Here is a 21073-nt window from a genome sequence, read left to right as displayed (position 1 = left end):
AATGCCACGTAGAGAGAAGACAATCTGGCATGATTGCCCCCATTGACATCCCTTTATATATTGCCAAGCTTCTATTCCCCTTCCCCCTTCATCTTCACCTTCAAAGGCCTGCAAATTTGCTTTCATTACTCTCTCTTTCTCTCTCGCTATATTGTTCTTCAGACACAGCATCAATTACTCTCTGTTTCATGTTTCCAACAAAACCAAACCAAAGCCTGTCCTTGTTTCGAAAACACCAACACTGACCCTCTGTTTCTTCTCACCAATTTTTCAGCTTTTTGAACCCTTCTTTACAGAACCAAAACAAAAAAAAAGAAAAAAACATGTTTAGAGTGGAGAAAACACTGATGAGAGAAGAAAGATACAGGCATAAGAGAGATAACCCATCTTTCTCTTCTTCTTTACTCGATCAAATCTGTCGTTCGATCGATGATAATGATGGTATTAGCGACACCAAAAATCAAGGCTTGAAATTCAATAGCAAAAAACAAGAGATTTGGGATCCCCAACGAGATTGTTTGATCGAGAAATGGATGGAAAACAAGGTTTCCGAGAAGAAAATCGCAGGGAAAAAACAGGGTCTCAAAGATTTCAAAAAGAAATTGTTGAATATTGGCAATATCCCACATTAGGAAAAGATAGAAATGGAGGGGGTTTGGTTTGTTATATATAGAACCCCTCCCCCTTTGGTTGTATCATCCCAAAATCTTCTCCTTTGTAATATTTCTAGAAGAAATATTGATTTGGTAGTGTCCGAGGACGTAAGCTAAATTGGCCGAACCTCGTTAAATCTCTGGTATTTTATTTCTTATTTGTTTGCTTATATTTAATAGCTTTATGTTGGTTATATTTATTTAGTTATTATTGCTATAAATATCTAAGTGAGTTCTGTCTAGTTGTTGGGTTTTAAGCGGGACCATTTGTGACCCCTCCAATTTAACTGGGAATTTTCTTAGTATAATTGTTGGCATTATAATTATCTAAATATTTCTGATAATATTGTTATTAATATTATCGTCGCTTCCGCAACAATTGGTATCCGAGCCAAGGTTTTGTAGTATGCTCTGTGTTTGCAGCTTAGTCTGATCTTACACATCAGAAACATTTCCTAAAGCTTGTGGGTATTCTGCATTTGGTGGCTATTAAGTAGAAGCTATGGCAAAAATGACAGAAGAAAAACCATCCATATCAACAACTTCCACTTCGTACATTTTGCCGAGGATTGGAACTGCAAATACGAGATTTGTAGTGGAAATTTTTGATGGAACAGGTCATTTTGGCATGTGGCAAAGTGAGCTTCTAGATGCCCTCTTTCAACAGGGTCTAGATATTGCCATTGAGGAAGAAAAACCAGAAGGGGTTGATGATAAAGAATGGAAGACCATCAACCGATTGGCATGTGGTACAATTCGATCATGTCTTTCCAGAGAGCAGAAGTATACATTTAGTAAAGAGACTTCTGCAAGTAAATTGTGGAAAGCATTGGAGGAGAAATTCTTGAAGAAGAACAGTCAAAATAAGTTGCATATGAAGAAATGACTGTTTCGTTTCAATTATGTTCCTGGTACCACGATGAACGAGCACATTACCAATTTTAATCAGCTGGTGGCTGATTTGTTGAATTTGGATGTGACTTTTGAAGACGAAGACTTGGCGTTAATGTTGTTGGGATCGCTTCCTGAGGAGTTTGAGTACCTTGAAACTACTCTACTTCATGGAAAATCGGAAGTAACTTTCAATGAAGTAACTGCTGCATTGTATAGCTATGAACTACGCCGAAAGGATAAGTTGAAAGGTTCAGGTGAAGCAGCAGTGGAAGCATTGGTAACAAGAGGTCGTCAGCAAAGTCAGTCTAAGGGGAAGAGTAGAAAGTCCAAAGGTCGAGCTGTTGCCAAAGATGAATGTTCCTTTTGCAAAGAAAAAGGACATTGGAAGAAAGATTGTCCAAAATTGAAGAAAAAAGGGAAGACTCCGCAAGATGCAAATGTTGCAGAATGCAATAGTGAAGCAGAGTCAGACTTTTCTCTTAGTATGACATCTTCAACATCACATGCAGATGAGTGGATCATGGATTCTGGTTGTTCCTATCATATGTGTCCCATTTGGGAATGGTTTTTTGAATTTCAAAAACTAGATGGAGGGGTTGTTTACATGGGTAATGATAACACATGTAAAATAGCCGGGATAGGTTCAATTAAACTGAGGAGTCATGATGGATCTACTAGAATTTTGCGGGATGTACGATATGTCCCAAAGTTGAAGAAGAATCTCATCTCTTTGGGGTCGTTAGAATCTAAAGGCCTAGTTGTGACAATACGAGATGGAGTTCTTAAAGCAACTTCAGGAGCATTGGTGATGTTGAAAGGCATAAGAAAGAACAATCTGTATTACTACCAAGGTAGTACAGTGGTCGGGACAACAGCAGCAGCAATTACGAGTACCAAGAAGGACGCTGAGGCAACACAGCTGTGGCATATGCGTTTGGGCCATGCTGGTGAAAAATCCTTGCAAACTCTAACCAAGCAAGGATTATTGAAAGGTACAAAGACTTGCAAACTTGAATTTTGCGAGCATTGTGTTCTGGGAAAACAACGAAGGGTGAAATTTGGCACTGGGATTCACAATACTAAAGGTATTCTGGATTATGTGCATTCTGATGTATGGGGACCGTCCAAGACTCCATCACTTGGAGGAAGACGTTATTTTGTCACCTTTATTGATGATTTTTCCAGACGAGTTTGGGTGTTTCCTATGAAGAACAAAGATGAGGTGCTTGAAGTTTTCCTTAAGTGGAAAACTAAAGTTGAAAATCAGACAGGAAGGAAGATTAAGGTTCTCCGATCAGACAACGGTGGAGAATATAAAAGCGATCCTTTCCTGAAGATATGCCAAGATTGTGGCATAGTAAGGCACTTCACCGTAGGTGGAACACCGCAACAGAATGGGGTGGCAGAGCGTATGAATCGAACGCTTGTGGAGAAAGTTCGATGTATGTTATCTAATGCTGGATTAGATAGAAAGTTTTGGACTGAGGCTGTGACGTACGCTCAACATCTCATCAATCATTTGCCATCATCTGCTATAAATGGCAAGACTCCTTTGGAGAAATGGTATGGAAAACCTGCTACTGATTATGACACCTTGCGCATTTTTGGTTCTATTGCATATTATCATGTGAAAGAATCAAAGTTAGATCCAAGAGCAAAGAAGGCTCTATTCATGGGCTTCAATGCTGGTGTTAAGGGATATCGTTTGTGGTGTCTAGAGGCAAAGAAGACGATAATCAGTAGGGATGTTACCTTTCATGAATCTGCCATGTTGAATAAGGTAAATCCAGAAGGAGTGAGTAGTACTTCGCAGCAGGTGGAGTGTACTCCGCAGCAGGTGGAGTTTGAGCAGAGTGTGGTAATTCCAGCAAAAGGTACCACTAGTGATTCTTCATTGGCAGATGCAGAGTCAGATGAGGAAGAGGTTTCTACCCAAGAACCTCAACAGCAATCAGAGCCAATTGCAGTCAGAAGGCAGAGACGAGAAATTCAGAAACCTGCTCGTTTCACTGACATGGTAGCTTATGCACTTCCAGTTGTTGATAATATTCCATCCACTTACACCGAAGCCATTCAGAGTTTAGAGAATAATAGATGGTTAGGTGCAATGGAAGAGGAAATGCAATCTCTAGAGAAAAACAAGATGTGGAAGCTGGCACAACTACCAAAAGGGAAGAAGGCGATTGGTTGCAAAATTGAAGACACTATTGAAGTTTGTGTTATGAGAAGATGTTCGAAGATGTGGAATATCGCCAAGGTGGAGATTTGTTGAATATTGGCAATATCCCACATTAGGAAAAGATAGAAATGGAGGGGGTTTGGTTTGTTATATATAGAACCCCTCCCCCTTTGGTTGTATCATCCCAAAATCTTCTCCTTTGTAATATTTCTAGAAGAAATATTGATTTGGTAGTGTCCGAGGACGTAAGCTAAATTGGCCGAACCTCGTTAAATCTCTGGTATTTTATTTCTTATTTGTTTGCTTATATTTAATAGCTTTATGTTGGTTATATTTATTTAGTTATTATTGCTATAAATATCTAAGTGAGTTCTGTCTAGTTGTTGGGTTTTAAGCGGGACCATTTGTGACCCCTCCAATTTAACTGGGAATTTTCTTAGTATAATTGTTGGCATTATAATTATCTAAATATTTCTGATAATATTGTTATTAATATTATCGTCGCTTCCGCAACAGAAATCACATCATCATCATCATCATGTGAGTTTGTTTAGCTCAAGTTCTAGCTCATCGGATTCCAGTTCCGGTGGGTTTTTTTCATCATCCGACACTGAATCTTTGTATGGTTCAAAGACAAAAGCTCCATGTTTCGTTCCTCCACCATCACTACCAAAGCCTAAACCTGTCAGGACCAGCGTGTCGGCTCCTCCGGAGAAACTTGATGAAAGGTCGAAATCGAGAGCCATGAAAATCTATGGTAATTTAAAGAAGGTGAAACAACCCATTTCACCTGGTGCCCGTCTCGCCAGTTTCATCAACTCTCTGTTTACAAATTCAAAGAAAACCAAGAATCCAGATGATGATGATGGTGATGGTGATGACGAATACGATGAGAGAAAATTGAAGTCAAGCCAGGTTTGTTCGTCAGCTTCATCTTTTTCGAGATCATGTCTAAGCAAGAACACGCGAGAAAAATCCCGCAATGGGGTGAAAAGAACAGTCAGGTTTTGTCCGGTGAGCGTCATCGTCGACGAAGATAGCAGACCGTGTGGACAAAAACGTGTATACGAACAACAAAAGTCGAGGTTGCTGCCGGTTTCGGTTCCGACGGCGTGGAAAATCGGGAAATCGTCGTCGGAGGTGAAGTTTCAAGTAATGGAGAAGAGTAAGCGAGTGGAAGAAATGGCTAGGGAGATTATAAGAGAATATCATCAAAATCAGAAGAAAAACAGTCATTATGATGATGATGATGATGATGATGATGATGATGATGATGATGATGATGCAGGTAGTGAGTCGAGTTCGGATTTGTTCGAGTTGGATCACCTTGTTCTCATGGGAAATGATAGGTATAAAGAAGAGTTACCAGTGTATGAAACTACTCATGTTGAAACAAATCGAGCCATTGCTAATGGCTTCATAATGTAATTAACTTTCAAACAAGATATATAGTGAAGACCAACATTTTCAGCTTTAATTTCCTTCTCAATTACTCAAATCTTTATGGCAAACTTTGGTGTAAATAGGATTAACCCATTTGATTTGGCATTTAAGTGAAATGAAATATGGCAATGCTAGTAAGTTAAGCTAAAATGTGAAAATGGAACTCGAAGGGGGGAAAAAGTAAAAAGGGAACCATGGAAGTTTGGGTTTTTTTTTCTTCTGAAAAGTAAGAACTGAGGAATGGTTTCATTTTTTGATCATGATCTGAACTGAAGAGATACTGACACAATGGGAACTTTCTTTAATATTATAACACAGTGGGAATTGACTGAACAAGTAAAAAGAAAGATTGTAAATCTTAATGGCAAGCAAAATGAGAGGGAGAGAGAGGGGAGCTTTTGGTTTCTTTTTCATTATGAGGAATTGCAGTTGGACCCTCTTACTTGAAACATTGCATCCATTCTCCCCACGCCCTTCTCTATTACCAAGGCAAAAAGGGTACTCTTTTGGCTTACTTATCTACAAACTATCCCTCCCACTCAAGCATCTACCTCTTGCATGTGAGTCTTTTAATAATATATATAACCCCATTTTTGTGACACCTTATACAACGTTCAAAAGATTCAAAAGAATCAAAATCTTCTCTTTGGATTGCGAGGAATAAACCCTTTAATATAAGCAAAAAGTATTCATGTTTTCTTTTTGAAGAAAATGAGGGTTAAACTCTAAGTAACATCTTGATTTACATTACGTTCATAAGCAACGCCTGTCATATTGAATTGAATTATGGAGCACTATTAAAAATTATTTGAATACCATTGATTAGAGAAAAGCTCAGCGGGTGCATTGTTTGATTAGGCATGAAGGTTGAAGTGTAGATTTGAGAAGTGGACCATAAAAAGTTGCTTCGTTTTATAAGTCACATTGCTTGTGTAATGTAGTTGTCAATGTTTTGTTAGGCTTGAGTAAATGACATGTACATGGTAGTTTATCTAGTAGTATTGTATTTATTTGACCACAGTATTATGCTTGTGCCATGATGTCTTATATATAATGTATGAATATAAAGCTTGGGACTATGGATGTATGTCTTTTGATACTTGGAAACCTAGGCTTGAGGTCATAGTATATGCATGGTATGGTGGTGAGATCTTGTATGCTATGATCAAATATGCATTTAGTTGAATAATTTTTCCCATTTGATAGTTAGGTAAGTGTTAGAGGCCTTAAAGGTAGGTTAAAGACTTTCCAAGTCATTGGTATGAGTTTCTTGCAAGTAAAGAAACCATAGAATCCTTAACTTAGGATGTACTACACTTAGGTATCAATACCCAAATTAGGGGTACCGATACCTACAAACATTTAACCTAAAATAATGAATCAAGGGAGACATGTATCGATACATTGTACCCAAGTATAGATACCTCACAAGCCAATCGTCAAAATTGAAAAAAAGAAAATAAAAAAGGAGCTTAATACCGATACCCATGCTTTTGGTATTGATATCTCAAGCTAGAATGTATTGATACCTTCCCTAAGGGTATCAGTACCATAGACTTACCTTCTAAGGTTAAGGAAGATTTATGTAATTGAGCTTGAGTTTGTAGTTATTGCTTATAGGTCGAAGGTTTATTAGATAGCAAAATCACTCTAATTGGAAAAAAATCATTGTTTTACCAATAAGGTTACTAAAGATATCTCCCTTCATCGATTATAACATTGCCTAATTGAAACTGTAGTCAATTTGGGTTAGGAGCATTATAGAACTTTATCATAGAAATGTCATCAACCTCCATTTGATCCTCTTTGTATCTCCCTTAATACTATTCAATAACATATCATTGGATGATGTCCTACCTTCTTTCAGTCAATCAATAGCCATGCCCCTTCACTAGGGAGATCTTCCTCTAGTAAGAGACTTTCTTTGTCATCCTAACACACTCCTTTTTGGATTTAGCGGTTGCCCAACCTTGTCATTCCCATCAGTAACAGAAGAGAGTATTTTTGTCACTTTTAATTGAATCCACACAATATAATTAAACTATAAAAAATAGAAATGTAACTCCAACAATATTGATGCACAAAAGAATAAAAAAAGTGAGAATTGGGAATTAAAGATAAAAGAGAAAAAAAGTTTACAACCTTAGATTGCAAATTGATCAAAAGATTTTTCCTTGCACACCTACCCTGTAAAGCACACGAAAGGATAAATATATATTTAATTCAAATGGAAGATAGAAAGTAACCAAAAAGAAAAAGAAATAAAAATAAGAAGTCGGAATTGGGAATTAAAGGAGTTGAAATAATGGATCAAATCAAAAAGAGAAAAAAGATTATGGCCTTAAATTGGAATTTGACCAAAAGATTCTTCCTTAGACACCTGGTTTGGGATCATATCCAATGCTTTTTCAATCTCTTACTTCTCAATACACTAATTGTCATCATCATTTTTAAATGATGATTAAAATTGTATTGGATGAAAATGAACGTAAAAATAATGGATGGGAGTCAAACCCTACACACTTACCTTGTAAATCACTGAAAGGATAAAAATTTATATTTTTACTATTTAGATAACATTAAAATATATAACGTAAAAATAATGGATGGGAGTCTAGACCTACTTCTTGACTCATTTTACTATTTAGATAACATTAAAATATATTTTACTTAAATTTAAAAAATTATCTGCCAACAAAAAGAAAAAATTCCACACGTTAGATGACAAGAAATGTCGTCTAAATTATATTTAAAATCCAAATAAATAAATAAATGGAAACATATAAATCATTTTAACTTTACTTTTGAAATTCTAATTAGATCAACTCAACCTAAAATGAAAAAAAAAAAACAATCCAATTACACGCCAGTTAAAAAGGCGAGGTTATTATCTAAGCTTGAAGTTCAGTTTCATGTTTAAGAAGGTTTGGATAAAATTATTAAACTAAAAAATAGAGTTAAATAAAAAAATTAAATTTATTTAAAATATAAGACAGTTTGGCCTTTAATAATCACCTCTTTTTTTAATATTATAATGTATTATTTTATTTCATTGTATATATTATATAATTTATATTATATAAAAATTAAATATATAATAATATCTAATACTATAATTAATATAAAAATATCTGAAGTTTTCTATTTTTAAAATTCCAATAAAAGAACAAGTATGAAATTATTACATATTAAAATTTTAAATCACATAAATTAATTATCTTTTTTAAAATATGAGAGGAACTATAATATGATACGATTAAACATTTACAAAAATAAGTAGTCTTTTGACAAGTATAAATTATGCTACTACTATACAATGATCTAACCCAGCTATGAACACTTAAACCAAATACATACCAAATCAGGTGTACTACTCAGGAAAGAGCAATTTTAACAAGTAAACTAAAAGTAATGTGTAAGAAGATATACATTTTATGCAAAACTAGTCAATTCTAACCCAAATTCGAAAATTTGATTCGATCAATTCGAATCTAAATTCAAATCTAAACAATTTTGATTTGATCATAAAAAGTTATTAACCGAATTTTGAAATTGATTGAAGCCTAAAACGACCTAAATCCATAATAATTCAAACCTAAAATGATCTAAAATAATATAAACAAATAACTAAAAGTGACCTAAACTCAATTAACAAACTCAAATGAATTAACTAAAAAATTACTTAATCTTAAAACAAGCTACACTCGAAATCACTTAAATTTAAACTCAAACTAATATAATCTAAAACTAAATTCAGTCTATATCTAATCTCAAATCTATTTCAAGATTTGCCAATATATATATTTTTTCTTTGAAAGGGTAATGCGTATTATTTTTCTATTCAAGGTTTGAAGAGGAAATATAAATAATTTTAAGTATTATTTTATATAAAAAAATATATATGATAAAAAAATTTATAATAAGATTAATATTAAAAAAACATGTAACATTAATTCAATATAAATGCACTCTTTTATTATGGTATTCTTTATTGGGAAAATTGGGGTTGTTTTCATGCAAAATTTAAAGTGTTGAATGGGACCCAAGGAAGTAAGATAGAAGGGAATCTTACAAAAATAGTTATGGACATGATTGAATATGACAACCAATAAAATTTGTTTTTGATAATTATGCCATGCTTTTAAACAAAAAAAAAATACTTAAGAAAGATATCATCATATCAATGTATATGTAGCTTTTAAAACAAAGCATATAGTACTATACTAAGTATCAAAAATCATGCTTCACAATGACAATGCACGTTCAATTTCTTATAACAAATATTAAGGTAACTAAAGGATTTTTTAAATTAATAATAAAAAGATGCCCTAACCGTTACACTAAATTCTTCTTGCCCACCTAAAATAAATAAATAAATAAAAAGACTATTATTTGATATTAAAGATGGTAACACATGTTTTTAAGAAAATTAATTAGGTTGCAGATTGGATTGTCAAGATGGTACAAAGTGATTTGGAGGATATTAATATACTAGCGAAAGCCCCTTCTAACTTAATCGAAAATCTTGCTAATGATAAGTTTAAAGGTTTGTTCGAACGAATCAGTGTAGTTTAATTTCTTAAACTTTGTTTTTAATTACCAAAAAAAAATAGAGTTTTTTTAATTTTATAAGTGGATTTAAGAAATTGTCAGCTTGATATTTTTAAAAAACAAAAACTAAATAAATAAGACACTTGGGGGTTAAGTTCATTGGTGGAGTTGAAAAAATTTTATGTATCAAATAATAGTTTTAGATAAAAACCATGATACGATCTTTTTTACATCATTTTCATTTATATAAGGATTAGGATTTGGTACATTCACAGAAAACCTTTTTTGAACTCCACAAAGCATAGTTAAAAAAAGTTCATGGGTCCCTTCTTTTATATATATTATTAATTATATTATATCTTATAGGACATTTGTCATAATACAATCCTGCTTGTGAAGTTTAAAAACTTCATTCATAGTGTACCAAACATTTTCTCTATATGAATATAAAAGAGTAATTATTTGACTGCCTGTGTAGTTTTTTAGACTTCACAAGTAGGTTAAAGGTGTGATATGTGTCACGCTTATTTATATATATATAAATTTTTATTTTTTACGACACCTTATAATACACTTGACAAACATTTAACCTACTTGTGAAGTTTAAAATAATCTAACATTAAATCACGATGATTAATAAATATTTAATATAAAAATAGTAGAATAAAAAAAATACCATTATATTAATTTTCATTACTTTGTTAAAGAATGATTTGTAAGTAACTTTTTTGAACAAATTGATGTCAAATTAACTTGTGATACTAACTCAGTTAACCCCATTGTATATATTGAGTGGAAATTTTATGTAACAAATATATTTATAAATAATTAATGTAAAAAACAAATGAGACTTTAGTTAAAATGTTGAAAATCATGGTGTTTTAGTTTCAAATCTCATTATGGGTATGTTTCTTTAAGCTTTATATTAAAAGACATAAACATACCCTCGTAGTAATATTTCTTAATTTATAAAAGGAATGGGTGACACCAACTCAATCAAACACTTAAATAATACTAGAAATCATATCACACACATATGCGTGTGGAAACCACAAATTAAGAATACAAATGTGTATTTTAAAATAACATATAATAAATAATGAAATGTATGAAATATGTACGATATTAAATTTTAAAAAAAATAGATTAAAGTTTATCATTGTGTTATCATCAATCCTGAGTTAGTGTTGAGTTAACTTATGATACCAACTCAATCAAATATACATTATTAATATATACAATTGATGGAAGCAATAAAGTGTGCATAACAATATTAAAATGTATAAAAATATTAAAATAAAGCTTTAATTGAGTGGTAAATTAAAAGTTTTACTAACCCAATTGGTTTGGGTTTAAATCCTATTATATGTATATTTTTAAAGTATCATCGAATCATGTAACTTATTTTAGTTATTGAAGGATATTTCTATAATTTCTCTAATAAAATTAGTGGCCCGATTAAAAGTGACACCAACTCAATTAGAAACTTAAACAATACCATATATATTTATTCATTCAAGCTAGTGAAGCCTTCTTGATGGACTACATTTCTTGACTAAATTTGAATATTCAAATCATTCTAAAAAAAGAATCCAATCATAAATAAAAGAGAGAGACGTTTATACTAACATATAGTTGTTTAAATTTTACTTTTGGCAACCTCCAAAGACTTAGTAAGATGAAATTGAATAATATCATAGATTAGAGATAATGACTCTTTAACCAACTTAAACCTATTCTCATGTTAAACAAAATCATGCTCTTAAGCATATTACAACCATAAAATACATTAATTAATGTAATAGACCTAATAATGGCCTATATAAAGCAAATAAAAACACACCATTCGTACTACGTGACAAGCATGCAAAGAGTTTTCTTTTTCTTTTCTTTTTTAGTGTAAAAAAAGAGAGAAATTTAAATAAAAACGGGGCCTTACTCTCCCACTCATATGATGAAGAATCTCTCTCACTTAGTCAAAATCTAACATGATCATATGATTAGGAACTAATAAACAAGGCGGCAGTGGATTTGTAACTTATTCCAAAGAATTATTATCATGTCCTTAATAGTTTTTTTTTCTTTTTCATGCTGTACTTTACAACAAAAGCTTTTTGATCCAATAGTTAATCTGTGGAGATTAAGATTTGAATTAAGTTATTTACAATTATGTGAGCTTAGGGTTTTATATATTATTGTGGGGTTATAGCTTCATTTTGTTGGAGAATTGTGTACGCTAAGTGGGGAAGAAGTTGCTGGCAATGATAATGGGGTCTTAAGAGAGATTTAAAGAAATATATAAAAAATATTATAAGCTAAACCTAGCCATAGTTGAGCTCTTTTTATTTTTGGTACATAACATAACCTAAAACCAAGTTTTGGTTTCTTTAGAGTTAGTTTTCTTAATGCAATCTTGGGTGTGTCTAGTTTTTCTAAAGGTTCATTCATCATCATGTTCTCTCTTCTCGTTAAACTTGACCCACGTACATTTGTATTACTTTTTCGTATTATAATTAGGGGTTCAGGGTTAAAGCTAAAGTTAAAAAAATTTGAAAGGTTAAAGTTAAAAATCTTGTGTTAAATGAATTTAAATTGAATTATTAGATATTGAGTGGCGTCAAAACCACGATTGTCTCATTTAATTAAGACGATTAAGGTTCTACTAATTCCTTGCTTAGTGATGTTTAAATGGTTGGCTCAATTAATAATCAAGTTGAATTATCTTAGTCGACTTTATTAAAAAGCGAATCGAAAATTCAATTAATTTTTTAATTACCTTAAATTTCTAGATTTTTTTGTTATATTTTAATTTTATTTATTTATTATTATTTTTTCTTTGGCCAATAGTCCATTACCAGATACCATATTACCATATGTTACTTGGGTACATTCTATTACGCAAATATTAAATATATTTATTATATTTTGATTATTGAACCGAATTAATTAATAATTAAAATTTAAAAAAATTAATTGATAATCGAAATTTCAATAACCAATCAATTAAATAAGTTAATCTAAACATAAACAGCAAATACATATACTTGTTTTCTTTTGCTTAAATACGTCCAAATCAACCATCCTCAATGAAATTACATTACATTGGGGACGACTTTTATGCATCGGTTTAGATAAGTTAAAAGTTAAATTTAATTAGATAAAATGATGAGAGGCCTCATTATGACCTTTTTAAGGCTTAAATTAACTAGCTCTCATCAACCCACCAAATTTTGACTGATTCATGTATTTTGGAGTTAAAAAACAAACAAACCCACTCTTTTCTTGAAAGAATAATCATAGAATATGGTAATTAATAGCTTCAAGTTTCAAGTTTGTCTCCTAGAAAAAGTTAGACAATGGGGGAAATTGGGTGTTTTCCTTTTTGGTCTTTGGAATAGGAGACAAATAGTTACCTTCATGAATCATGATAATGATATAGGGTTAACTCAAACAAATATCCCCACATTATAATTTAATTCTTAAATTGATTTTTAAAATATTAAAATATTTAAATTGAATCTTTAAATTGAAGTATTGTTTTAATGTGGTCTTTTTATTAGTCTAAATACAAATTTAATATTAAATATTAGTTTGATTTAACGTGTTTAAAAACTATTTATTAATTTGTACAGGTTTAAAATAGGAACCATGCATCATCTAAGCTTCTTTTTTTTTAACACCATTAAACTAATAAAAAAATCGGATTTCAATAAAAATATTTTGAATTTTTAAAATTTAACCAATAATTTAGGGATATTGGATGCGGTTAACTCTTTTTATTTATGTAAATGATGAAGTTATTTAGTTGATCCAATGAGTTGCAACTTAATAAACAATTTCGAAAGCCTAAATAGTGAACATAATCAATTTAAGAACATAATTTAGATTCAATCATAGTATAAGAGATGATTTAAACTCAACTTCACGCATTCTTATAAGAGTCTTATTCTTATAAAACTATAATAAAAGAATAGTTTAGTACTAACGGCTAAAACTGTAATATAAAAAGATTTAAGATAAATCGTGAATAAGAAATTACTCTCAATAAATGAATTACCTTAAAATAAGGATAAAAGGAGATTGAGATAAATAGTTAGCTCAAAAGGATCAAATCCGATCTTCACAATCAATGTCAATTTTTGAAATACAACCCATATTTGTGTTAACAAAAGAAGGTAACATATATATCAGCAAATCATCCATCAATGTAAGACCAGTAATCCTTCATCATCCTCCAAAAACTGACAGATTATTCTTATAAAAGAATAAAAAGCATTTCCATCTCAGCTTTACATAAGAATATGACAAGAAATCCTCGTTTCCTTATTGTTTTTATCTTCAAAATGCAGAGATAAATGGTTAGAAAGATTGACCATTCTTTTGGATCTTTCCTTTTTTGTTAATGACCAAAGATTCATGATTTGCTATCCCCATATGAATTTCCATAAGATATCCTTTATCAGCTTCTTTTTTTTTTCAAGGTACAAAGTGTGAGGGAAGGCCACAGTTGGAGGTCAGAGTGGACCGACTCTCACTCGGCTAAGGTTACACCATATAAGGCCATATATGAAATTGAGGTCCATAGCACCTTTTGAGAGGCCAACTTCTTTTACTTTTGATCCAGTCTTGCCTCTTCATCTCGTTGATGTCTTTCGGGTGATGGATTGGGTTTAGAGACAACATGCGAGATAGGTGAACTGGAGTTGGAGGCTCGAAATTCATGGATGACAAATGTGAAGTAAGGAGTGTTGGAGCTTGGATACTCTCAAATGCTTAAGTCGGGAAATGGTGTAGTAGGAGTAAGGAAGCAAGATAGAGTGGGTGATCATCGGTTGGCCGATTGGTTTGCCTGGTTACCTCTTTATTGGTGATGCAACCTTAACAGTTTAAGATGCTTTCATACAAGAATATTGATTTTAGATAATTTACTTGTGGTTCTTGACTCTCTGATCGACAATATCGAGTTATAGCTTTCCTCCTATAACATATTTATTGATTTAAATCAAGTTTAGAACTTTGAATAAATGATTTTTTATTTTATTTTAATTATGAAATAGTAAGTGGGTTATACAGAGTGCACAAAAGAAATGGGCATTGATGAATAGAAGTTTCTCATATACCCAAAATTTATGTCTCTCTTGGGCTTGGCCGCAATTCTGATTTCTTTGTTGTGGGAGTTTTTTTCCTTCTTTTATTCCTACTTTGTAACATCAAAAGCACACTTTCCTTTTCAAAATTATAAAATTTTAATTTTAATTTCGAAATTGTAATTCAATAAAATAATTTAAAATTTTTATACAATTTAAATATGATCTTCTAAAAAAATTTAACTTCAAATTTTTTTTTATCTCAAATTCGTATAGTGTGAATAAAAAAAATTAGTACTTCATTTAAGGATGTAATATGACTTGATCCCCTCCCATAAAAAAATGAAGTATATATTATTGTCAGCCATTGATCTTTTTGGAGAATACTCACGATAAAAGAGATTAGTCAGATGATAAACACTTTAATTTCGAGAAAAAAAAAAGGACTAGATGTATGGGAAAAGGAAGAATAAGGTTGGGAAGTTTGAAGCAATGGAGAGATGGCAGGCTGAAGGAAGCTTCTTCATCAGGTGGAATGGAATCTAAAACCAGGATAGGGGAGTGAAAGAAACACACCACTTCCATTTTGTCTCGTTGCTTCGCTTCCACCTGTACTGTCAAAATAATAAAATAACAGATTTAAATCTTAAAGCTCAAAATTGATTTTTTTTTTAAATATTTAACTCAAAATTCAAAAGTCAAAAATAGTGGTTTTAATTTTAAATTCCTTTTTAAACTATAAACGGAAGATTAAATAAATAGAAGGTTCCATCTCTATGTACAAAAAGAATTATAATTGTTTAATAAATTAAATCAAAGGTTTAATTATCCTCTAAGTACATGTATTCTTCATATATTTGAAATTTAGCCTCCCTATTTTAGTTTTAAGAAATTTAATTTCTCTATTTTTTTAATTTAACAATACAAATCCAATCATTAATATTTTTAAAAAATCTTAGTTAATTAAATTCTTTTTCTTGTTACATGACGCTATCATGTCGGTATTTGTTTATTCTAAAATGACATAAATAATTTTAGCAAAAGAATTTTAATGATAATAATAATTGTACCTAATTTTTAAATTTGAAAAATAGAAAGATTTAATTCCTAAAAAAAAAGATTAAATTACAAATCTATTAAGAATATAAAAACTTGAAACATATCTTAACCTTAAGAGCATAAACCAATCAAATCAATAGTATAGTATAATTAGGGGTGTTCAAATAGTTAACCGATCCGAACTAATATTAACCGAATTTTTTAATCCTTTAACCGTTAATCAAATAAAAAAAATTCAAGAAAAAATAACAGAGTTGAAATATTTCAAATAATTTGGTCGGTTAACTGGATTAACCGAAATTTATATGTTATTTTATTTTTTGTTAAAACAAGTACAAAATATATAAAATAAATAATTAATAATGTTTATTTGACCAAATTAACCGAATTAATAATAACCTAATACATATAATATATAATATATAATATTATTTTTAATTAATTACTCAATTTCAAATCGAATTAACCGTTGATCGAAATTTCAAAAAATTTTCAACCCGACTGAACTAGATCAATTAATCAACTGATTAACTGAATTATATCAATTCGATCAATTATTTTAATTTTAACAGAAATTTTAACTTCTATTAATATAAAATTTTAATTCACTTGAGATTTCAGTTTTTATCTTTGAATATCTTTTTATCTCTCCTCGTATTAAAAAAAATTTCTTGGAAGTCCTCGAATTTTTTAAATTTAAAAATAATCACCGTCCCAAATCGAACCTTAGGAAACTTCAACATTTAAATTTTCTATGTATGCTTGAAAAGTGTGCTCTTTCTGTTTACTAAGATCAATATTTTAAGTTAGTATTAATATATTAATGTATATATAAAGTTGAAAATTAATGTATCTAATATAAAAATGGGTAGAGTTTGCTTTAAAAATGGTCAAAATTTGCTATTAACCCTTGTATTTTGTAAGTTAAATTTATTTGGTTAAATTCTACTATTAGTCTTATACTATGTGTAAAGTTATAGATTTAGTCTACATTCTCTAATTAGATCATTATTAATTATAATATTTTTTAAAATTTAAAATTTTAATCTTGATTCAAGCGAAAATCACTAATCTTATTAATTATATTTTTATTAATAATATGCAAAAATAGAAAACTAACCTAACATTTTTTACACAAAAAATGATGATGAGAATATTCACCTCTTCGAAAAGTGTTGCTCAAGATATCCATGCTCGATTTTTTCACAAAAAATTTATCCCCCGACTTGGAAAAAAAAAATAGGAGGGGTTCAGAGAATAGAAATTGTAAGTTTTATAAAACTAAAAAAAGGCAGCCTGAAGGAAGAAAAACAACGGTCTTTCTGTCTTTCTTGTCAGCTAGCTACAGGCAAACTCATCTTCCTTTCATTAATTAAATAGTACTCCTCCATCTACCCACGACAAAAGCTTACTCCATAGTCAGAACATTTTAATCTGAATCTTACTTTCAGAGTGTTCTTCTTTTTTGTTTTACCCTTGGGTGTTTCTTACAATGTCTTTTGGTATCTTGTCATTGCTTTAAGTTGTGTAGCGGAGCTTCTTGTTTTTTACTATTTCTGGGTATCCTGCGGAGACTTTCTTCTTCTTCTTCTTTTTTTTCCTTGAAAACTTTTCAGGTAATGGACTAAAAGCCAAAAGGTCAATGGGTCTTCAGATCTTTTGATTCTCTCTCTATAAGTTTCCATTTCTGCTCTTAAATATAAATCTGATCCTCTGTTTAAATCTCCTACCAGGTGTTTAATGAAAAGCTAATTACATGGCAGATAAGAAAGAAGAAGTGTTGATTAATGTTTCCAACGAAGAAACTCCCAAAGTGTCTAAAGAATCAGAGGTATTAACCCCTAAACACACTGCAAATAAACCACCAAAAGTCCCAAATGCAGGTAATGCGTCTCATCTTACTCGAAGAAGATCATTTACAAAACCCAAATCAAGATTTGGGGAACAATCTTATCTCATTGAATCTGATCAAATGGAAGAGACTAACTTAGCTACTCAAGAACAACTTGGTTCACCATATAGACATTCCTTCAATAAGGCCTCCCCTAATATTAGGACAGATTCTAGTGTGTCAAAAACATTTTCAATGACCTCTAATGGAGAAAAAGAATATGAAGAGACCATTAAGAAAGTTAAACTACATAAAGAGAAGCTTAAAGGAGTGAAACCCAAGGTTGTGTTTGAGGTAGTTGTGTTTCTGATCCTACTGGGATGCTTAATAGCTAGTTTAGCTTTAGATAAACTGCAGAAGACACAAATTTGGGGTTTGCATATTTGGAAATGGTGTGTGCTTGTTATGGTTATATTTTGTGGTATGTTGGTTACTAATTGGTTCATGCATTTGGTTGTTTTCTTGATTGAGATCAACTTTTTGTTAAGGAAGAAAGTGTTGTATTTTGTTCATGGTTTGAAGAAGAGTGTTCAAGTGTTTATTTGGTTGAGTTTAGTTCTTCTTACTTGGACTCTATTGTTTCTCGGCATTGAGAGATCGAAGACTGCCACAAAAATCCTCGATAAAATAACATGGACATTAGTTAGTGTTCTTATCGGATCATTTTTGTGGTTGTTGAAGACTTTGTTGTTAAAGCTATTAGCTTCCAATTTCCATATGAACAAGTTCTTTGACAGAATACAAGAATCAGTGTTCCATCATTACATACTTAAGACCCTTTCTGGACCTCCGTTTATGGAGATCGATGGGTTTCAAAGATCACCTACTTGTTTGACTGTTAGCAAAAACAAGAAAGGTAAAGAAGCAAAAGCAAAAAATGTGATCGACATGGGAAAAGTCCATCAATTGAAACGAGAAAAGGTTTCATCTTGGCACATGAAGGTGTTGGTAGATGCTATCACGAATTCAGGGCTTTCAACGATCTCCAATACGTTAGACGAAAGTGTTTACAAAGAAGGTGGTGAACAAGCAGATAAAGAGATCACTAATGAGGAGGAGGCACAGTATGTTGCTCATCAAATTTTCTCGAACGTGGTCTGTCATGAGAGTAATCAAAATCGCCGGTGAGAATATCAGGCTTTTCTTTAGGCTTCTAGTAATTTTTGTTTTTTCCTTTTCCCTTATGATATGCTCTTTATGGTCAGTTACATTGATGAAGACGATCTCTTAAGGTTCATGATCAAGGAGGAGGTGGAACTCGTGTTTCCATTGTTTGAAGGATCAAGCACTGGAAAAATTGACAGAAAAAGTTTCACTAACTGGGTGGTAAGAGCACTTATATGAAACTATATAAACACATATATACATACACACACACACGCATATGTGAATTTGATGCAAACATAATATCTGTTGTAGGATTCTTGGTCAACATGCTTGCTTTTGTTATTTCATACAGATAAAAGTTTACCAGGACCGGAAAACGCTAGCACATGCTTTGAGCGACACCAAAACAGCCGTAAAGCAATTGAACAAACTTGTAACCGTTGTCTTGATTATCGTTACCGTTGTCATATGGTTACTTTTGATGGAAATTGCAACCACAAAAGTGCTTTTGCTCCTTTCTTCACAGCTTGTAGTTGCAGCCTTTATGTTTGGAAACACCTGCAAGACTATTTTTGAAGCTATTATATTCGTATTCGTGATGCATCCGTTTGATGTAGGTGATCATTGTGTAGTTGATGGTGTTCAGGTAATTGTTTGAAGGGCTTGTTCCTGTATATATATATATACATGCATGTCTGGTAAATATTACTAAATGTGCTTATCACTTGGTAACTGACAGTTGCTGGTTGAGGAAATGAATATTTTAACGACCGTCTTCTTGAAGCTTGATAATGAAAAGGTGTACTACCCGAATTCAGTTTTGGCTACAAAGCCAATCAGCAACTACTACCGAAGTCCAGATATGGGTGATACTATAGAGTTCTCCATTGATTTTATGACCCCTGCAAAGACAATAGGCAGGCTGAAAGAAGAAATAAAGAAGTAAGATCGGATTTGTAGCATGTTTATAGAACATATTTCGTACATTACGAGTCGACTTTGGCTATAGAATTTATGTTCTTTGTGTCTTACCAGGCATTTGGAGGCCAATACCCTATGGCATCCTGGCCACCTAGTGGTGGTGAAGGAGATCGAGAATGTTAATAAATTAAAGATGGCTCTCTTTTGCACACACACAATGAACTTTCAGGACTTCAGAGAAAAGAACAAGCGTAGAACCGAGCTGGTTCTCGAGTTGAAGAGAATTTTCGAGGAGCTGGGTATAAGATACAATCTACTCCCCCAACATGTGAATTTCAACCAAGTCAATCAAGACAGGCCCAGCGCAACGTATGCAATCAACTAATCAGTTTTGCTTGTTGCTCAAGAATCTTCTATAGGATAGGTAGGCTTGCCCATTTAATTGCCCTCTTAACATGGGTGAGCTGAAATGCAGTTGGTAGCTAGAAGTATACATCTATGGAATGGAAGAGTTAAGACCAATGCTATGTAGGGTTTTTGTTTCGCTTCAAGTATTGAGTAGGATGAATGAATGCGTTTTAACTTTTGACAAGTTTTGCTTTGATTTAGAGTGGAAAGTTTCTAGCACTACATCTGGCATGGATTCACATTCCTTAGATTCAAACTAAATTATGATATGAAACCGATTCGATCAACTATTATTCTACATGGTTTTATTATAATTGTCAAAAATCCGAATTTAAACCGTCTCAAACCCAAATTGACCTGAATCCGCAAGTTTAAAACAACCTAAACTAAAAACATCTCAATCTAATTCAAACCCAAATCCTAAATAAAGGATCTCAGCAAGACATTAATTCATACAGGGGCATCCAGTAATGGTCCTGCTAATGTATATTAGTGTTGAACATAAAAGGTAATATAAACTTGGTTGGGGGCATCAACATTATGGCTCTAAACCAGAACCGGAAACTCGATATTGGTTGGGGGAACAACTGCTTCATACTCTTTCTTTTCTTTGAACTCTTCTTCATCCTTTGGAGGGTGGATGGTGACAAGATCCGGCAATGGGGTCATAGGGCCCTGCTCGCCCTTAGGATCCCAATCAAGCATGATTTTAACTTTGATACCCAGCACATCCTGAAAATATTTCAAACAGAACACCAATGTCTTTCAGGTCCCTTCAAGTAGAAACCTATTAAAGGAAAACATGAACAAAAAACAAACAGATAACTTTCATGTTACAAATCTTAACATCAAATCTCTTAGTTGGATAATAATAGAAGAA

At 31.9% G+C, this 21073-nt stretch overlaps 2 protein-coding genes across 2 annotated transcripts; both read left to right on the top strand.

Moving 5' to 3' along the window:
• The first annotated feature begins 72 nt into the window (after positions 1 to 72).
• LOC107929882 (protein BIG GRAIN 1-like B) lies at positions 73 to 5203 on the top strand. The gene is made up of 2 exons (XM_041117147.1): positions 73 to 601; positions 4245 to 5203. The coding sequence occupies exons 1-2, from the start codon at positions 324 to 326 to the stop codon at positions 5152 to 5154; spliced, it is 1188 nt and encodes a 395-aa protein (XP_040973081.1). The 5' UTR covers positions 73 to 323; the 3' UTR covers positions 5155 to 5203.
• An 11912-nt stretch (positions 5204 to 17115) lies between these two features.
• On the top strand, positions 17116 to 20415 carry LOC107929960 (mechanosensitive ion channel protein 10). Its single transcript, XM_016861511.2, has 6 exons — positions 17116 to 17482; positions 17600 to 18881; positions 18963 to 19083; positions 19217 to 19510; positions 19604 to 19806; positions 19900 to 20415. Exons 2-6 carry the CDS (start codon positions 17623 to 17625, stop codon positions 20168 to 20170), a joined length of 2148 nt encoding a protein of 715 aa, XP_016717000.2. The 5' UTR covers positions 17116 to 17482; positions 17600 to 17622; the 3' UTR covers positions 20171 to 20415.
• The last annotated feature ends 658 nt before the right edge of the window (positions 20416 to 21073 follow it).

This window comes from Gossypium hirsutum, chromosome A07, assembly GCF_007990345.1.
Source record: "Gossypium hirsutum isolate 1008001.06 chromosome A07, Gossypium_hirsutum_v2.1, whole genome shotgun sequence".
Taxonomy (NCBI): Eukaryota; Viridiplantae; Streptophyta; class Magnoliopsida; order Malvales; family Malvaceae; genus Gossypium; species Gossypium hirsutum.
Note: the sequence above shows the minus strand (reverse complement) of the source record. Positions and strands in the feature narration are given on the sequence as shown.

Excerpts from the sequence above, each read along its gene's own strand:
- LOC107929882 (XM_041117147.1), top strand. The coding sequence starts at position 324 with ATGTTTAGAGTGGAGAAAACACTGATGAGAGAAGAAAGATACAGGCAT. Across the intron at positions 602-4,244 it reads CTCAAAGATTTCAAAAAGAA|ATCACATCATCATCATCATC; the intron begins ATTGTTGAATAT and ends TCCGCAACAGAA.
- LOC107929960 (XM_016861511.2), top strand. The coding sequence starts at position 17,623 with ATGGCAGATAAGAAAGAAGAAGTGTTGATTAATGTTTCCAACGAAGAA. Across the intron at positions 18,882-18,962 it reads GAGAGTAATCAAAATCGCCG|TTACATTGATGAAGACGATC; the intron begins GTGAGAATATCA and ends CTTTATGGTCAG. Across the intron at positions 19,084-19,216 it reads AAAGTTTCACTAACTGGGTG|ATAAAAGTTTACCAGGACCG; the intron begins GTAAGAGCACTT and ends TATTTCATACAG.